This window comes from Gracilinanus agilis, chromosome 5 (assembly GCF_016433145.1).
Source record: "Gracilinanus agilis isolate LMUSP501 chromosome 5, AgileGrace, whole genome shotgun sequence".
Lineage (NCBI taxonomy): Eukaryota > Metazoa > Chordata > Mammalia > Didelphimorphia > Didelphidae > Gracilinanus > Gracilinanus agilis.
This window is the reverse complement of record NC_058134.1, coordinates 55,800,015-55,817,930: the sequence shown is the minus strand read 5'-3', so window position 1 is coordinate 55,817,930 and position 17,916 is coordinate 55,800,015. Positions and strand designations below refer to the sequence as shown.

General features: G+C 36.1%; 1 protein-coding gene across 1 annotated transcript in view; it reads left to right on the top strand.

Moving 5' to 3' along the window:
- The window catches only part of ITGA8 (integrin subunit alpha 8), a 227,081-nt gene extending 209,464 nt beyond the window's left edge, over positions 1-17,617 (top strand). The window contains exons 27-29 of the mRNA XM_044678920.1: positions 2,739-2,840; positions 14,616-14,738; positions 16,765-17,617. Of these exons, the coding sequence (XP_044534855.1) occupies positions 2,739-2,840; positions 14,616-14,738; positions 16,765-16,851 (312 nt within the window). The 3' untranslated portion in view covers positions 16,852-17,617. The remainder of the gene's footprint in view (positions 1-2,738; positions 2,841-14,615; positions 14,739-16,764) is intronic.
- The last annotated feature ends 299 nt before the right edge of the window (positions 17,618-17,916 follow it).

Genomic DNA, 17,916 nt, shown 5'->3' with positions numbered 1-17,916 from the left:
ATTGGACATGAATCACTCAAGTAATCCCAGACCCAAAGCCATGATATAATGGAAATAGCATAGGATTGAGAGTTAGAATCTGGTTTTAACTTGTTTGTTAAGCTATGTAACATTGATCCAGATGCTTTCCTTCTCTGGGGCCTCAGTTTCCTCATTTTTCAAATTATAGATAGATAGAGAGAGAGAGAGAGAGAGAGAGAGAGAGAGAGAGAGAGAGAGAGAGAGAGAGNGATAGATAGAGAGAGAGAGAGAGAGAGAGAGAGAGAGAGAGAGAGAGAGAGAGAGAGTTTGAGATCATTTCCAGCTCATGAATGAGGTATTTATCTATAAGAATAAAAGATGTAAACAAGTATTCTTAATCTGAGGGTAATATGTTAAATATTTGTTTTGAAACAATTTAAAAATAATTATTTTCAACATTTCAATAACTATTTCAACATAGTTGGTTGCTTTTATAAGGTTACATACTTTTTATGCACTCATGTTCTGAAAAAAAGTTTCATAGATTTCCTCAAACTAGAATAGGAATCCATGAAAACCACAAAATTACAAAGTTCATAACCTCTGGACTAAATAAAGAACTACCAGTATGAGAGTTCGCACAGAGTATTATAAACTAGCTTCATGTCACAAGAAAATACAAAGAGAGATAAGATTAAATTATAGGGATGTGTTAGGGGGGAATCCTTATGGACCAAGAAGATGTTCTAGAATATGGGGCTGATTAAAGACTAATAAAAATAGTTTACAAAGGAATAATGTGAGATTTCCATCCCTAGGGATGGTTTAGGAATAGATAGATAGATAGATAGATAGATAGATAGATAGATAGATAGATAGACAAATAAANATAGATAGATAGATAGATAGATAGATAGATAGATAGATAGATAGATAGATAGATAGACAAATAAATAGATAGCCACTTCAGAAAGACTAAGCTGTTCCCACACAATAGGAATTCAGTAAGTTCCTTCTACATTATTCTTATAATAATAAACACTTGTAATAATTTTATTATCAATAGTAGCTTATCCTTATCCACTTGGGAGGCTTTTGTTTAAACATACAGCCCTGGGTCATTGTTTATCTCCTAAAGATAACAAATTCAAGCATTTTCAAAGTTTCATTTAGATACAAAAAATAAAATTGTAGTCAAGTTGCCATTAAAGTTTCAGTTCAGGAAGCTTTTGATTCTTACTGTATTTATTTGAAAATAATAAAATCTACATTTCTTTTTGGCCTGCTTAGAACTCAAATTTCTGATATATTCTTATTTTTCTCTTTTTCTTATCAGTTTCTTCATTAAGTAATTTTTGAAATTTGGAGGGTTTTTTAATATATAAAATCAGCTGTTATTTGGAAAGAAGAAATAAGTCACATTCCAGAAAAGAGTTTTCTGGACAGCTGAAAACTATTGCAAACCCTTTTTATTTTAAATACTAGCTATTTTTAATGAAATGAAATACTTTCTAAGAATAGATAGTTTCTTACCTTCATGAAGTATTGGAGTTATAGCATAGATGTAACCAGATGGACATTGCTTAAATTAATGGTGGTCACAGCCATGTCATGTCCAACTGTAATTTTTTCAACAAACTTAGTCAATTACCTTTCCTCTCCATCCCCAAAAGTCTGATGTTACTAATTTCTCTTGACATTTATAATCTCTAAATTCTTGCTAGCTACCATTCTCCTTACTCTTCTCCCTGAAACTCACATTTTCTTAACTTGTTAAACTTTTGCCTTTTGTTTTTGTTTCCTGCCCATGTAGCTAGCATTGATAACATATGGACCTGAGAAGAGGCACCTAAAAATAGTCTTAATACATCTTAATGGGTACACTCTTGGCTACCTTGAATTCAAGTTCCCAAGTATGAAAAATGGGTATCAACTTCATAGAAGAAATTGCCTTAATAACAAAGTTTTTTTGGAGAATAAGGAATTGCCAATATGATCCCTGCAACTGGATGACTGGAGCCAGCCTTTGTTTCCAGTTTTTCAATAGATTCCCAAGCCTTTTACCAACATCACTAGTTAATCAGCTTACTTCTTTTTTGATTGGAGAACCACCAATCTGTATGAAAATAACTACTGTTCTTCACTCTTCTGAGCTGGTTTTATTCCTTTTTACCTTTCAGAAATCCTTTGCCACTAGAGACATGTTTTTATTATGCTTTAATTCTTAGTTCAGAGGTATTCTGAATAATTGAGATTACTTGTGGATTACTTCAGGGGGGAAAAAAGCTTAAAGATAACAGATGTTCTGCTTACCCTAAAAAAACAAAACACTTTTGTCTTACTATGTGAAAATAAAGCACTAATGAACACTTCCCTATACTCTTATTTACAAATGTATTAAAGAGAGCCATAAATATCTCAAAACATTCCATTTGTGGAAAGGAGTTATTTAGAGGGCACCTAATTAGGACTGAACTAGAGCTTGATAAAATTAATTTAGAATTAGGTCATCATTTTACTAACTAAGTAACTTTGGGCAAATGACATTATCTTTCTCAAACTCAGTTTCCTGATCCGTAAAGTGGGGCTAATAATATACTACCTACCTCATAGGGTGGTTATGATAGCATAACTTTGTAAATTCAAAAACACTACATAAATGTTATTATTATGATGATTAACACTTGAAAGGTATAAATAACTGGGTGAATGCCAGTTTACATTTTGTTTTTTTTTTTCATTTTTAATGTAATCTAATCATCCCTTTTTTTTTCCAGAGAAAAAATGATCCCTATTCTCTTGCTTCCATTGTGTCCTTTGAAGTGAAGAAGATGCCATATAATGAACAGCCAGCACAGCTTCCTAAAGGAAATGTAGCTGTAAGTATCATACTGAAATGTAGGCTTCTACAATTTGGGCACTCTTCTTCGTGTGGTTGTCATAATTATGTGCAAGAGTCTCTTTACATCAATCACTGTTTTTCTTACTTAAGTGGAGAAATACCCTAATTACTTTTTATCCGATTTTCTGAAAAAATGTCATGTTAACCTCTTCTAAAATTAACTTCCCTGGATCCTTTCCTAATCCTAGAGTGAAAAAAAACAAACCACAGATCTAGTGTTGTCATATAGGCTTTCTGCATTTCATGAGTCCTTTAAGGCAATTATTGACTGTTTATTAAGTAGCTGGCATCTGAATAGATATTTAAACCAAGGAAAGGAGTCCTGACTCAGGTCCTTTCTAACTGTGTATCCTCAAGGAAAAATTGCTCAACCTACTTCTGCCTCAGTTTCCTCATATATAAAACAGCAATAATAATTGTACCTACTTCATATAATTGTTGCAAAAAAGATATGAGATAATATATATATGTGTATATATATATAATGCACAATATGGCTGTGATTTATTTATTCAGCACCCTGCATATGGCAAGTCCTTAATAAGCAGTTACTGCAATTGGAGTCAGAGGGTCTGGATGCAAAAACTGGCACTGGCCTTAGAGCAAGTCATTTCCCCCTTTTGTCCACCTGATTCCTCTCTGGTAAAACGACAGGGTAGAATTGGATGATTGCTTCAGTCCCCTCCAGCTCTAAAATTATAATTTTATAAATTCAGCTTTTCTGTACATTATGGGTTTGTTTTAGGGAATGGGTTTGTTAGTGAACTCTAATAGCAATCTATATAATTCCTGTAATAGTAGAATTATTCTATTATAATGGCAACAATAATATGATTGAAATAAACTATCAAGGAAGGATTCCAAGAGTTTTGACCAAGCATGGTCATAGATTAGATGGAAATCATCCTTAGCCTTGTGATTCATCCCTTCTGCCCTTCTACCCACCTAAAGAATTTTCTTCTTCTCAGTAGAAGTACCCTAGTACTGCTAGTAGAAGACACCAATTTTGGCATGGTGCAGGGGTCATAAGCACCATGGCCAAACCTTTTTTTTTCCCCCACAGCTGTATGGGAATCATCAGAGCCAGGGAACAGGAAAACACTGTAAGGTCCAAAAGCTCATTCCATGATCATTCAATAAATAAATCTGTGTGACCTTTGACAGGAACTCTTACACTTGAGCTTCTGCTATTTTGAAAAAAAGGAAAAAAAGATCTTAAATAGATAGTCTTACCAGTAGTGTGCTAGGGCTACCTCTGACCAACTCAGGAGAGCCAGTTATTTCAGTGTGAGCATTTATACCTCAGAAATCAGCAAATATTATAAATCGGGGATTGATTTATTTTTTGATTGATTTTCTAGACTAAAGGAATGGATACAGAAAATGTGAATAATGCAAATTAAAATTAACAGTTTGTCTTTCAAAACATTTTCTCCTAAAGAGCATGTAATTAAACATTTACCAGAACTCCCCCCTTTTTTTTTTAGCTCATTTCTGGTTAAAAAAAGGCAGACTAGTTCAGTGGAAAGTATAGAGGAGTTAGCTTTGGAGACCTTGAATTCAATTTCTGCCATTGTCTAATTGACTTAAAGTGAATCTTTAGGTCTCAGTTTCTTTATGTGTAAAATGAAGGATCTGAACTAGAGGAACTTCAACTTCTAAATCCATCTTATTATGGTCCTGTACAATACAGCTATCTACATGCAGATATGCATATTTAATAGAATCTCTGGTCCAAGACCCCCAAAATCCTAGGCTTCCATGAACCATGTCTAGTCATGGGGCCTGACTCAAGGAAGGTCATTTTCCCTTTTGGCTTATTTCCTCCCTCCAAGTTTTAATCAGAAAAAATCTCCAAAATAAAGCTTATGTATTACTTATATCTACATTCCCCAAATGTAGGTATGGGACATGCAGAGGAACTCAATATCTGATATAAGATAGAAATCAGAAATGGCAAATCCTTTACTTCACCCTCATAGAAAATTCAGAGGAAGCAAATAATACATAAATCACAAAACACAGACACATATTTTATAAAATAGAATAATAGAATATATCATAAAATAAACAGAATATATAAAACATAAAAATATATAAATCAGAAAACTCATGAGAAGCAAAGACTGCAGAAAATCACAGAAACAGATACAGAAATATAAAATACTCAAATAAAATACCTCTTTGGAAGATAAATACATGTAACTATTAAGATACCTCTTCTCAGGCCATGCCTCATTTACACTTCTGCCATATGCTTCAGCAAGAACATTATTAATGCTCCAGCACATAACCATTAAAAAAGTCCCTTTAGGAAGCCTTGTCTTTAGATAGTGCCCATGAAAGAAACAGAAAAGCAAGACACTAGAAATTTGATAACTCTTAGGCTGCCTGAGCCAACACAGGGGGCTTGTCTTGTGTTTCTTCTGTAAGTCATCATTAATTGTTCTTGAGAGGGAGGAGATGAGAAATTCTCCTCTGCAATGAAGGTCTGTTTTGCTGAAAAGCATGAGGTAGGGAAATAGTTTACTTTTATAGACCATTGGAAGAGGTAACTCTTTCAGCAAGAGTTTATTCTCCTGTCTCTCAAGTCACCAGTCATCTTGAAGGAACTCTAACCACTGGAAAGGAAGTCAATCAGAAGAGTTCTATGTGTCTTCTCAATAAGTTGCTAGTCCAAATGCCTACCCCAATGAGATGTGCCTTTCAGATACCTCCATACAAATTTCTCTGCCCCATAATATCAAGGTGATTAGGACACTCAAAGAATTGATCAAGGACTTTCCAATTAATTCCACAATACCCCTTAAATAAAAAGAAATCTAGAGGCAAAAATGGAGAATGTATTGATCAAGGACTTTCCAATTAATTCCACACTACATCTTAAATAAAAAGAATTCTAGAAGCAAAGAAGGAGAATGTAGAATTGATCAAGGACTTTCCAATTAATTCCACACTACATCTTAAATAAAAAGAAATCTAGAAGCAAAGAAGGAGAATGTAGAATTGATCAAGGACTTTCCAATTAATTCCACACTACCCCTTAAATAAAAAGAAATCTAGAGGCAAAGAAGGGGAATGTATTTTTCTATATATTTTATGGCTAAATCAACTGAGATTTTTCTGGACATATTTTTGATTTTTATAAGCTGATAAAAAATTTCCATGGTGGTATTTCAGGGCAAACTCTTCCCCAGCTCATCATTTAGTTCACATTGGTTTTGTTTTGCTCGTAATGTTTTTTTTGACTTATGATCATACTAGGAAACAGAAGTAGTTTTGATTTTTAAAATCGAGTATTCATTTAGAGAGTTTCTAAGCCTGAAAATTCCAAAGGTTAGAAATTGCTGCTTGTTTGTTTTCGATTCGCCTGTGCCCGATAACTGAAACACATGTTACAGTGATCACCTTCAATAATGGCACACCATCCATTGGATTCAGGCACAAGCGTTCACCTGCTGTTCTTAACAAATTTCAGAGAAGTTGCACAATGATCAGATTAGCAGCCTGCTTTCAGAGACAACAATTATAAAGAAAAAGAACAGGAGGTTGTTATCTGATGCTGGTGATTACCCAATTTCTACAAAGATTATTGAGGAAACACTGAGGAAAAGTAGTGCTTTCAGATTCCCCAATATCTGCATGGTCCATGAAGCTGTTTCCAGGCTCAAGCTGGTTATGGACCATATGGAAATATCTCTTCAATATAATGAGTTAAAAGAATTCTGCTTTCAGCTAACAAAAAAAGAAATGATCTTGAGTGCCTCTGAAAAACATTGTCTTTCTCCTTTTCCAAAGAGTTAAAAATGAAGTGTTCACGTTAAGGTGTGGTGTGCACTAGGGTTGATAGGTTAAAGACAAAAACTCCAGTACAAACTCCAAAACATGCCCTTTTGTGTGTACCCTTCAGCAAGACAGTTAACCTCTTGGTCTCCTTCTTTGTAATGTGTAACACTAATATTTGCTTGTCTCTCACCCCTCTGGTGAAGATTGATTGGTTAGTCAGCACTCCCTTTTCAACATGGTCATAATTCATATATTTCGTGTGTGCCACAAAGTCAAAGAAAATTACCTTTTATTTGCAACCATCCATTCCCTGTTTTTAGTCACTGAATTGCTCATGCAGGCTGACACTTGTTATGGCAAAGGGCGAGAAAACAGGATGCATCATGGAAAAGGATTAAATCTGAAAACAAAGTCATGTTCCCTTTAGCACACTGATCTCTGTGCTTTTGTGATTGCATGTCATATCGCCAAAGTAGAATTCTTCAGTTGCTTCAGGGAGAAAGATCCATGTATTTGGAATAGTTTATATTTTGTTTTTCAGTCATTTCTGTCATGGTTGACTCTCCTTGACCCCATTTGGGATTTTCTTGCAAAGATACTGAAGTGGTTTGCCATTTTTATCTCCAGCCCATTTTATAGATGAAGAAACCAAGGCAGACAGGATTAAGCGATTTGACCAGAACCACAAAACTAGGCCAGATTTGAACTTTGGAAGATGAGCCTCCCTGACTCCAGGCTCAGCCCTCTATTGTAATCCTGCATTACACTATCCACTGCACCACTTAGCTGTTCAAAAGCAGTTATGTAACCCAAAAGAAATATTTCTCTTTTTAAAGCTATAAAATTGGAATCTAGTCCCCATTATGTATCTAAATTTATCAGTTAACCATTTATCCCCCAAATACAATTGGGATAGAGAGCAAACTAGCCCTGACACTGGAGTCAGAGGAGCCAGATTCAAATATCACCTGAGCCTTATTTACTTCTGACCTCACACAATTTACTCAGTCACACTGAGCTTCAGTCTGCTCATCTAGAAAGGGAGGCATTTGTCCTCAGTTTTCTCTGAGGTCATTTCTACCTCAAGATCTATGTTCCTGGGTGTGTATATATGTACATGTACTCAGACATAGATACATACACATGAGACACATGAGTCCATTCCATTTGGGGAGAGCCTCGAAAAATGAAAAATAAAAAATGTTGATTTGACCGTGCTCTTCCTATTCATGATGCCTTCCTAAAAATCCTCTAATACATAGGCTAGGAGAAAGGATCGCATATTTTGAAACGCAACTATCAAGGTGTGTTTTCAATGTTCATCTTTTTTATAAGAACAACCCCAATTTGCATCTTGCCAAGTGGTGGCTAAAATCATCATTCTCCCCAAAAGTACTGGTCGTATTCTTGGTACTATAACCATGATGCTTTGGCACACTTTTTAAAAACATTCTTGTAACTCCCAATGAAGCCTGTTTATACAAGGCTTTGCATGTAAATACAAATGTCACTATTAATTATGGCTACAAACACAAGGGAGCTTTTACCTTCTGCTTTGGTATTTTGTCAAAATATACAAAAACATATCGTAAATGTCTGATGATAAAATGTGGTCATAATAAAGCTTTATTTATGATCTTTTCAACCCTATTTGTTAAAAAAAAAAGATTTAAGGTTTCATGAAGGGAAGATTAAATGTTCATGATTTAGCATCGTATAGAGAAAATCTAAACTAAGTGACAAGTGAACAGGTCAAGTGAATAGCTTAAGTCCTACGCAGATTTTTTTAACAACCCAATTTCCAGATATAGATAAAATAGAAAATCCCACCAGCCACTTAGGTGGCAAAGAGTTTAATTTTTTTCCTTAAATTTCCTTTCTTACAGCTTAATTTACCTTTAGCAGCACATCACCCCATTTGGAAGTCTTATGAAACATGTAGAAGTAGTATTTGTGGTGGTGATGATTCAGGAGAGCCTTACTACCAATCTGTTCTCTGAGTGTCTTTTTTTAGCACCAGCATTATTGGTGAGTTTGCCCCGCAGTGAGGTCCCTTTGTCAATTCAGTTAATAAATTCCATTGGACAAGGTCCAAGATAAACCTGCCCTACATGGAATTGTACTTCATGGTGTTTTGTAACAAGGTTTCGCAATAATTATAATCAAAACAATAAGTATCAGAAATGGCATCAGAAAGGGTTCAGTGCCTAAAAATGAATTCTTATGCAGATGATAAAACTGACCAAAAAGCATATTTGCATCCATCTGCAAGCATTTATTAAGCCCTTGCGATGTGCCAACCACTGCGCTGAGTTCTAGAGACAAGAAGAAAGGCAAAAACAGCCCCTGCTCTCAAGGAGCTCCCTTTCTCATGGAGGAGATGACATGTAAATAATCAGGTACACACAAAAGTTGATGGGTCATATTCTGAAGACACTAGTAAGCGGTCCTCAGAATTGAGGATCAAGCCTCTATCATTGCTTATCCAATATTCACCCCAATTAATTTGTGATGATCTTTGTCCATTTCAGGAGGGGGCAGTCTCTATCTATTGGGGCAGAGCAGCAACTGACTTATAATTCATGGTCTAAGAGAGTTATCTGGGACACTGAAAGGGTAAATGATGTGCTTAAAATAACATTCTGTTATTCCTCAGAGGAAGGACTTGAATCTAGAGCATCTCAGTTCCCAAGCTGGCCGTTTTCCTTCTTCCTCATACTGTCATCCTTCATCCTATTACATCATATCGTCTAAAGTTAGATGCCACACTTCTTTTTGCAGGACATTGTTTTCCGAGACTAGATCAGGATAAGGTTGGGCATAGGTGACTCATTATATACCGTCTGCAATTTCTACAGTGCCCCTAAATGGGTTAAAAAAAACAACCTCTTCTTTGGGGGCTCCTATCTTTATAGCCAGAATAAATAGCAGACCTTGCTCTTATCATAATGATCTTTGAGCTCTTTCCCTTTCCATATGCATGTAGAGTTCAAGGCCACATTTCATCCAGACAATATAAGTCAAGTTCACTAAGTGCTTATGTTAATCAACTTCCATTTGCAGATGGACTTATAGAATTCCACTTCCACTATGCTATCCTGCTGTATGCCTCCATGATCCTCTACAGAGCCCCAGAAAAAACTCTTTCTTTCAGATTTGTAGAGGACTTCTCTAGTCAATCACTGGAGGGAAAGGAGAGGAAATAAGCATTTATATAATTTATTTATTTCCAAATTCATTTAATTAATCAATTAATTAAGAATATTTTCCCCTGGTTACATGATTCATGTTCTTTCCCTCCCCTTCTCCTTCCCTCCCCCAGATGAGGAGCAATTCCACAGGGTTTCATTCATTGTTCAAAACCTATTCTCCATAATAAGCATTTATATTGTGACTACTATGTGCTAAGCCCTTAACAAATATTATCTCATCTAATCCTCATAACAACCCTGGGCAGTGGGCAGTGAATTTATCCTTATTTTATAGTTGAGGAAACTGAGGCAAATGTATTAAATGACACACAGCTAGGTGGTACAGTACATGGAGTTTGGGGACTGGAGTCACAAAGACTTATCTTCCTGAGTTCAAATCTAGCCTCAAACACTTACTAGCTGTGTGACCTGTTGAAAAAAAATTTTTTCCTTTTGGGCTTTTACCCTCATTAATAAGGCAAAACTGAGGACAAAATAATTAAACGAGGCTTAGTAAAAATACATCAAAGTAGCAACATATCAATGGTTAGAGGCCATTGGAGACCAGCCTCAGTTTCAGGATGTCAGCTTCTTTATGATAAAAGTTTTGTAATCAGATAGACAATTCTGATAGGTCCCCCATCACCAAAACAGGTGGGACCATGTAGTTCAGGTCCTCCCCAACACATGACATTTTGCACTTTTAGGGCTTTTTGTGTGACACTTTCCACACACATGTGGGCATGTGACTTGCCCTTGTAACAGACTGAGTGATGCCTCTCCCCCCAAATTTGATTGGCTATCAGGGGTGGGAACACAATGGGTCACGGAGTCAATTTAGCTTTTAATAGGCTCTGGGCAAATCATTTAACTCTATTTGCCTTAGTTTCTTCTCTGTAAAGTGAGGTGGAAAAAGAAATGGCAAACACTCCAGTATCTCTACCAAGAAAAACCCAAATGGGGTCATAAAGAGTCAGACAAGACAGGACTGACCCCAAAACAACAATGTTTGAGGCCAGAGTTGAATTCAACTGCCTCTTTAACCCTCTTTTCCTCTTCTGTGAGAATGAAAGAAAAAACTCAAAACTGAATAACTTTTTCTCCCTACAGATTGACTTTATGTATTAGGAAAGTCAATAGAGTAGCACCCAAACACACAAATGAGCGCTCAAGCCAAATCTTCATGACCCATTTGGGGTCTTCTTGGCAAAAATATTTGGAGTGGTTTGCCATTTCACTCTTTAGCTCATTTTATAGATGAAGAAACTGAGGCAGAGTCATGCGAACTGGCCCAGGGTCACACAGCTAGTGTTTCAGGCCAGATTTAAACTCAGGAAGAGGAGTCTTCTTGATTCCAGGTCCAGCACTTTATCCACTAGCTGCCCATTTTATAACATAAATAACTCTAAATTAGGATGCTCTAGTTTACTTAACCTGCTCTTCAGACCCTCACCTTGGCTGTAGGAAAACTCTTCTAAAAAATGTGTTTTTCCTCAACAGACCTGCAATTTCCTTGGTATCAGAAGCCCCCATTAGGGAAATTCCACCAATAAACTCCCTCTCCAGGTTTTGCAATTTATAGTCTTCAAGAATTCCCCATGGCACCAAATCTTAAGTGGCTTGCTCACAGCCATATTATGTCAGAGGAAGGTCTAGAACTTGTCTTCCTAACTCCCAAACCAGCTTTCTATATGGACTTGCATTCTCTCTCCAAAATCTTCAGCTGCCTTTTTTACTTTTTTTAAACTTTTTTAAACTTTTTTTTACGTATTTTTGAAAAGTATGGCTCTTGCCTTGTTAAGTTTTAGAAATACTACATCGGACTCTTCAATCTCCAAGTTACAATCATTTCCATCAAAATCTGCAATGGTCTCCACTAATTCCATTCTTTCACCTTTTATTAAGCAAAACAACTATTGCTTTTCATTTTAATTCCTTGGGGATGTCTGCTTGCTGACTAAACAGTGGCTTGTTTAAGAAATAGGATTGTCCAAGAGATAATTACCAGTTCCCAGTTTCATCATGGAATTTATTATGATTATTATGGAGTATATATACACCTAGTATATATATATACTACATATATACTATAATATNGTCTCCACTAATTCCATTCTTTCACCTTTTATTAAGCAAAACAACTATTGCTTTTCATTTTAATTCCTTGGGGATGTCTGCTTGCTGACTAAACAGTGGCTTGTTTAAGAAATAGGATTGTCCAAGAGATAATTACCAGTTCCCAGTTTCATCATGGAATTTATTATGATTATTATAGAGTATATATACACATAGTATATATATATATATAATATTGTATATATACTACATATATACTATAATATATACACAATACACATAATATATACATAATATATATTGCTAATATATAGTATGCATACTATATATTACATGGGGCATATTATTATATAACAATAATCATTATTCCTTAATAAATACTTGGCAAATTTCAGTCATGTGCTAGGAATTGCACAGAACAGAGAATAAGGTCAAAGCTTGGCCTTTAGAATTTTGACACATTTGCACTATTGCAATTTTGCTTCCATGATAAGTTACAACAATTAGAATAGTGGCAAAGATGACCTTTAAACTCCCCTTTTGCTCTAAAAACGCATTAAGTTAAATTCAGCCAACATGTAAAGTAAATTCAGCACATTTGCAGAACACTGGGCTAGAGATTGGGGAAAATATGACACTCAGATAATGCTTTGCTAAATGGACAGAATGCTGGATCTGCAATCAGAATTCTCAGGTTCAACTCCAATTTCTGTCCCTGGCTACTTCTCTGTCTTTGGGCAAACCACTTATTTCTCAGGGCCTCAATTTTCTCACTTAGAAAATGAAGGAATTAGAGTCGATATCCTCACTAATATCCCTTCCACCTCAAATCTACTGGTCTTGACTAGGAGGGATCATGAATACTCAGCATTCTGATATAAGCTACTCATGGGTGAGAACTCTTTCCCCCTCTTTATATCTCTAGTTCTTGGCATATATTATTCATTAAATAAATGTTTGTTCAATAAAATTGAATTAAGTTCCCCATTAGGGCATGACACACACACACATATATATAGAAAAGCTCTTAAGACCCTCACCTTAGCCATAGGAAAACTTTTCCAAAATATTTGTTTTTCCTCAACAGACTTGCAATTTGGTTGGTATCAGAAGCCCCCAGTGAGGAAATTCCTCTACCAATAAACTCCCTCTCCAGATTTTGCCAATGAATACAAAACATATAGCAACAAAATAATACCAACAAATACAAAAATGCATTCAAGAGATGTGAAGTGTCATGTGAGGTCTTCGAGACAAATGGGAAAGGAGCAGATAAAGCTTAATGGAGATTTCAGCTTGGTTTTAAAGGATGGGTAGGGATTTGGGATGAGGATGATACATTTTAGACAAAGGAAAAATGTCATCAAAAGCAGAGAAGCAGCAGAAGAAATAAAGTCATGCACATATGACAGAAATCAGTTCCATTTAGCTGTAGTGTTTAACATAAATGAAGAAGAGGAGCACCTTAGATTTAGATCCAGAAAGGATCTCAAAGGCTTCTGGTCCAACACCTTCCTTTTGCAGATGAATCAAATGGGGCTCAGAGAGTTGAATTAGCTATGAGATGAAGCTGGAAGGACAGGCAGCACCAGATATGAAAGCCTTGGAATGCCCACTATGATTCTGTGTGTCCAGACAATTGATGGATTGTAGCCAAATTGTGTCAGAGATAAGATTAGGGACCTGGGTCCATGCAGGTCTACCCAAAACCTTGTGGAGAACCAGATGTAGAGATTGGAGATTCTGGGTTCAAATCTGGCCTCAGGTACTTTCTATCACTTTGTTACTAGGAGCAATGCAACAAGCCAGGACACTCCTGGAGGACTTATGGGAAAGAATGCTAACCACATTGAAAGAACTATGGGAGTAGAAATGCAAAAGACACACATATGATATCACTTATCACATGTATACATGGGTATATGATTTGGGGTTTAGGCTTTAAAAGATCACTCTATAGCAAAAATGAACAATTTGGAAATAAGTATCAATTGATAACATTTGTACAAACCCAGTGGAATTGCTTGTTGGCTCTGGGAGGGGGAAGGGAAAAAGGAAGGGAGAGAAAATAAATCATGTAAACATGGAAAAATATTTTAAAATAAAAATTTAATTAAAAAAAAAGATACTTCCTATCTATGTAACCCTGGGTAAGTCACTTAACACCAAATGCCTAGCCCTTATAGTTCTTCAGCCTTGAAGTCAATATACAATAGTAATTCTAAGACAGTAAAGGTTAAAAAAAAAACCCATAGTACCTCACTTACATTATCTCATGATAACTTCATAACAATTTAGTGAGGTAGAAATTTGTTTTTTTTTTCTTTCCAAGGCCCATGATTTCATTGAGATAGAGAAATTTCCAGTAAAGAGGCTCCCTATAAGAATACAAATTCTCAACTACTCTTCTTTAAAACTCTCACTTGGCTCCAAAAAATATTGATACTTGATTTTAGAAATTGACCCAAACAATTCAAAACTTATATTTTCCCCTGATGGAGATATCAAGATAGTCATAGTAATTCATAAATTGGCTTTTTACACTTCGTTTTTTATAAAGAATTCACCTGAATTGAATCCAGTTATTCCTCTGTTTCATTTGGACCCATAATTCTTCCCTGACATTGCTGGCTGATCCCTGCTTCCTTATACCAATTCCTTTTCAAATTAATATTCATTTGCTTCACTTTTCATTTCAGATTAGAACGTCAGTCATCTGGGCAACTCCAAATGTCTCCTTCTCAATCCCATTATGGGTTATCATATTGGCCATACTTCTTGGGTTGTTGGTCCTCACCCTTCTGACTTTAGCTTTATGGAAGGTAAGTCTTTAGCTTTATCATTTTACCTTTCCTTTGGTCTACAGCAGGTGTCGGCAACCTTTTGGCTGTGAGAGCCATAAACACCACATTTTTTAAAATGTAATTTTGTGAGAGCCGTACAGTGCTCACAGTGCGGCTCCTGTAACAGCGCCTGAAAAAATGGACTTTATGGCTCCTGCAGAAAGAACCAGATATGGCTCGAGAGCCATACGTTGCCGACCCCTGGTCTACAGGATGCTGAAAATGTCAAAAGAATTTGGAAAGACAGAGAATACTTAATTTTGAATCCTTGTGATCCTTCTTATTGGGAGGAAAAAACAATGTTTATCTTGTTGACTTTGGCAAATTTAACATGCCTGTAGAACTGATATGTAAGGAATATGCTGTGGTTTAGAACCTGCTTTCATATTGGGAATTTAGTTGTCATTGAATTGTGAGAGAACTTGGCTTCATTATCCAAGATGAAGCATCTTCTTTCTGGAGCACTGAGAGTAACAATATTCTAACAAAAATATTTCCTTGTGTAATTTACCTGGGTTCTTGGGCGTTTTTTCTTTTTTGTTAACATAACCTTGTCCCTCATGTTTTAAAGGTTTTTAAGTTAATCAAATAATTGCTTTCAGTTTAAGTCACTCTGGATGTGATCCTGTGAGTGTCAGGCAGGTTAAGAAGATTACAAATTTAGTAACACTTAGTGAATTGCAATGATGTTGTTTTTAAGACTTAAGATACTTTCAGCCTGTGTCATTATTAAGCAACCGTACATTTATTTCCCTTCTTATGTATGTTTTATCGTGGCTTACTCCAGTGGTCTACAAGAGGAACTGATTTTTGGCAGGACAACCTGTACCCATGCCAAGTTCTGTCTCATTTTACTTTCCAAAATAGAAACACCATCATAAACACTACTATTATGGCAATAACTAATGCAGAGCATATCCCAGCTGATTTCTGTCTGTTCCAGGTATCCTACAAATACAACACATTCTCTTTCAAAACAACAAACAATAAGCCAGTGGGGATCTTGGCTTTATTTAGACTTAGCCAGAGGGAACAATATCCATGTCAAATCTTGATCTGAATAATGCCTTCTCTCCAGCATGTCAGAGACTGATAGGTGTAATAGGTATAGGCTTTAGAAGTAGAAAACCAGATTTGGTTCCAGTCTATTGTCCATTCCTGTCTCCTACTCACCCTTCTGAACCCAGATAAAATATATAAGTTAACCCCAGGTTTTTACCTCTAGCCTGCTTACAAAAATCTGCTTTTCTACTTTTAAAGCCTATACCTATTGCACAGGATGACTGGATTCTTTACCACCTCTACTGTCCCCTCACTCCTAACAAGTTTCTCATGTTCACTGTTTTATGGGCAGCTCACTTCTAATTTATTATGAACTTTTAATTTTGTCAGAAAGGGAGCCCTCCCTCCCCCCCAAGAAATCCACCAAGATTAGGAAAAAGAGCAAAGCAAAAAATTTTTCAATTGTTTTGATGAACAATGTTTGTGTATGTCTTATTACACCGTGTAGCATAAGAAGACTATCTTCAGTTCTATAGATATAGACTTCCTTTTGTATTATATTCTTAAGGACAAGAATATTTTCAGAGATTGGGTATTAGAATAATATCCTACATCAACAACCAGATAATTGTTAGGAGACTGCCTTTAAATTTACATTAAAAAGGGCAGGTAAGCAGCTCAGTGGATAAAGAGCCAAACCTGGAAACAAGAGGTCTTGAGTTGAAATTTGAGCTCAGACACTTTCTAGCTTTATGACCCTGGGCAAGTCACTTAACACTGATTGCCTAGCCCTGGTTAGGTTTTGCTGGTTTATGAGGTGTAAATACTTCCATGAAAAATTTAACAATGACTCTTACAGACTGGGAATAGCTAGCTCCCCTAGAATCTTACTATCAAGCATTGTTTGGCATGTAGAACTCCAGCTTCAGTGAGAAAAGCATTTTTTTTTTAAGTAAAGCATTTTGTCTATATATCCATTTGTCTTTATTTTTCTTTTTGGTAGTGTGGATTCTTTGACCGAGCAAGACCTCCCCAGGATGATATGGCTGACAGAGAGCAATTAACAAATGACAAGGTTCCTGATGCATGAGAAAAAAACAAAACAAAACAAAACATAAACAAAATACCAACCTATTTCAAAAGAAAGAGACTGAAGCCAGCCGCCATGGAACCAGTGGGCACCATGTTGATGCCATTCAAAAATTCTCCAGTACTTTGGGAGCTTGCCATGTGATGAACATCATCCTTTGGGGAAAGGACCTTCAGTAAAACAGACCCTTCAGTGGGGAGAATTTTGTTATTTTTGTTTTGTTCCCATTGGCCTAGATTTGTTAGATACTTAGGACTGTGTGTGATGGCTTGACTTGCTTTCTAGATAAACCGAACTTAAGTTACAAGGATGAAATTCCTGAGTTGCTGTAGAATCTAGAAGGGGAACTAGGACACAACCCTTCGAACACTACTGTATAAAGCAGAATATTTGACACCTCCCTATGGAAAGGAAACATTGCTTCTGAAACTATGGCTCAGGGAGACACGCAATATATTGTTGGTACTGTGAAAGTACTTTTTAAAGCTACAAAGATAAACTTGTAAGCGGGGATAGTGAGTTATTTATTTTTTTTCCACTTCTGTAGTTCAATATCTGGAACACTGAAGGACCCAGATATTAGGGGGTCATTGCCCATTTTTGAAATTTATTTACTCAGTTCACAAAAAAGAAAAGTATATTGTGCTAAGACATCATTTCACAAAAATACTTCCCGAGAGAAGAAGCAGAATGTATACAGTACTCTAGAGAGAAGACAATCGGTTGTAAGAGAATCTGTAATCATGTGCACATACACTGTACCTTCTTGTGCCTGCCAGAATTAGCTTTATACCCACAATCCAGGGACTCGTGGCCACTTAAACGAACGTCACCAGATGCTGCGTATTTTTTTCTGGGATTTTTTTCCCCTTTGTACTTACAGTTATATTAGTTCACAATACGTTATGATACTTCAAAAAACTCTCTTCATTTTGCACGTGTGTGCTTAAATTATCTTGATCCATCAACATTTCAAACATTCTTTCCTTTAGTGTGAGGAATGACTCCACGAATACAAATCACAATTCTGCTTTCTTAGTTTGTTTTCTTTAGTTAACAAGGTGG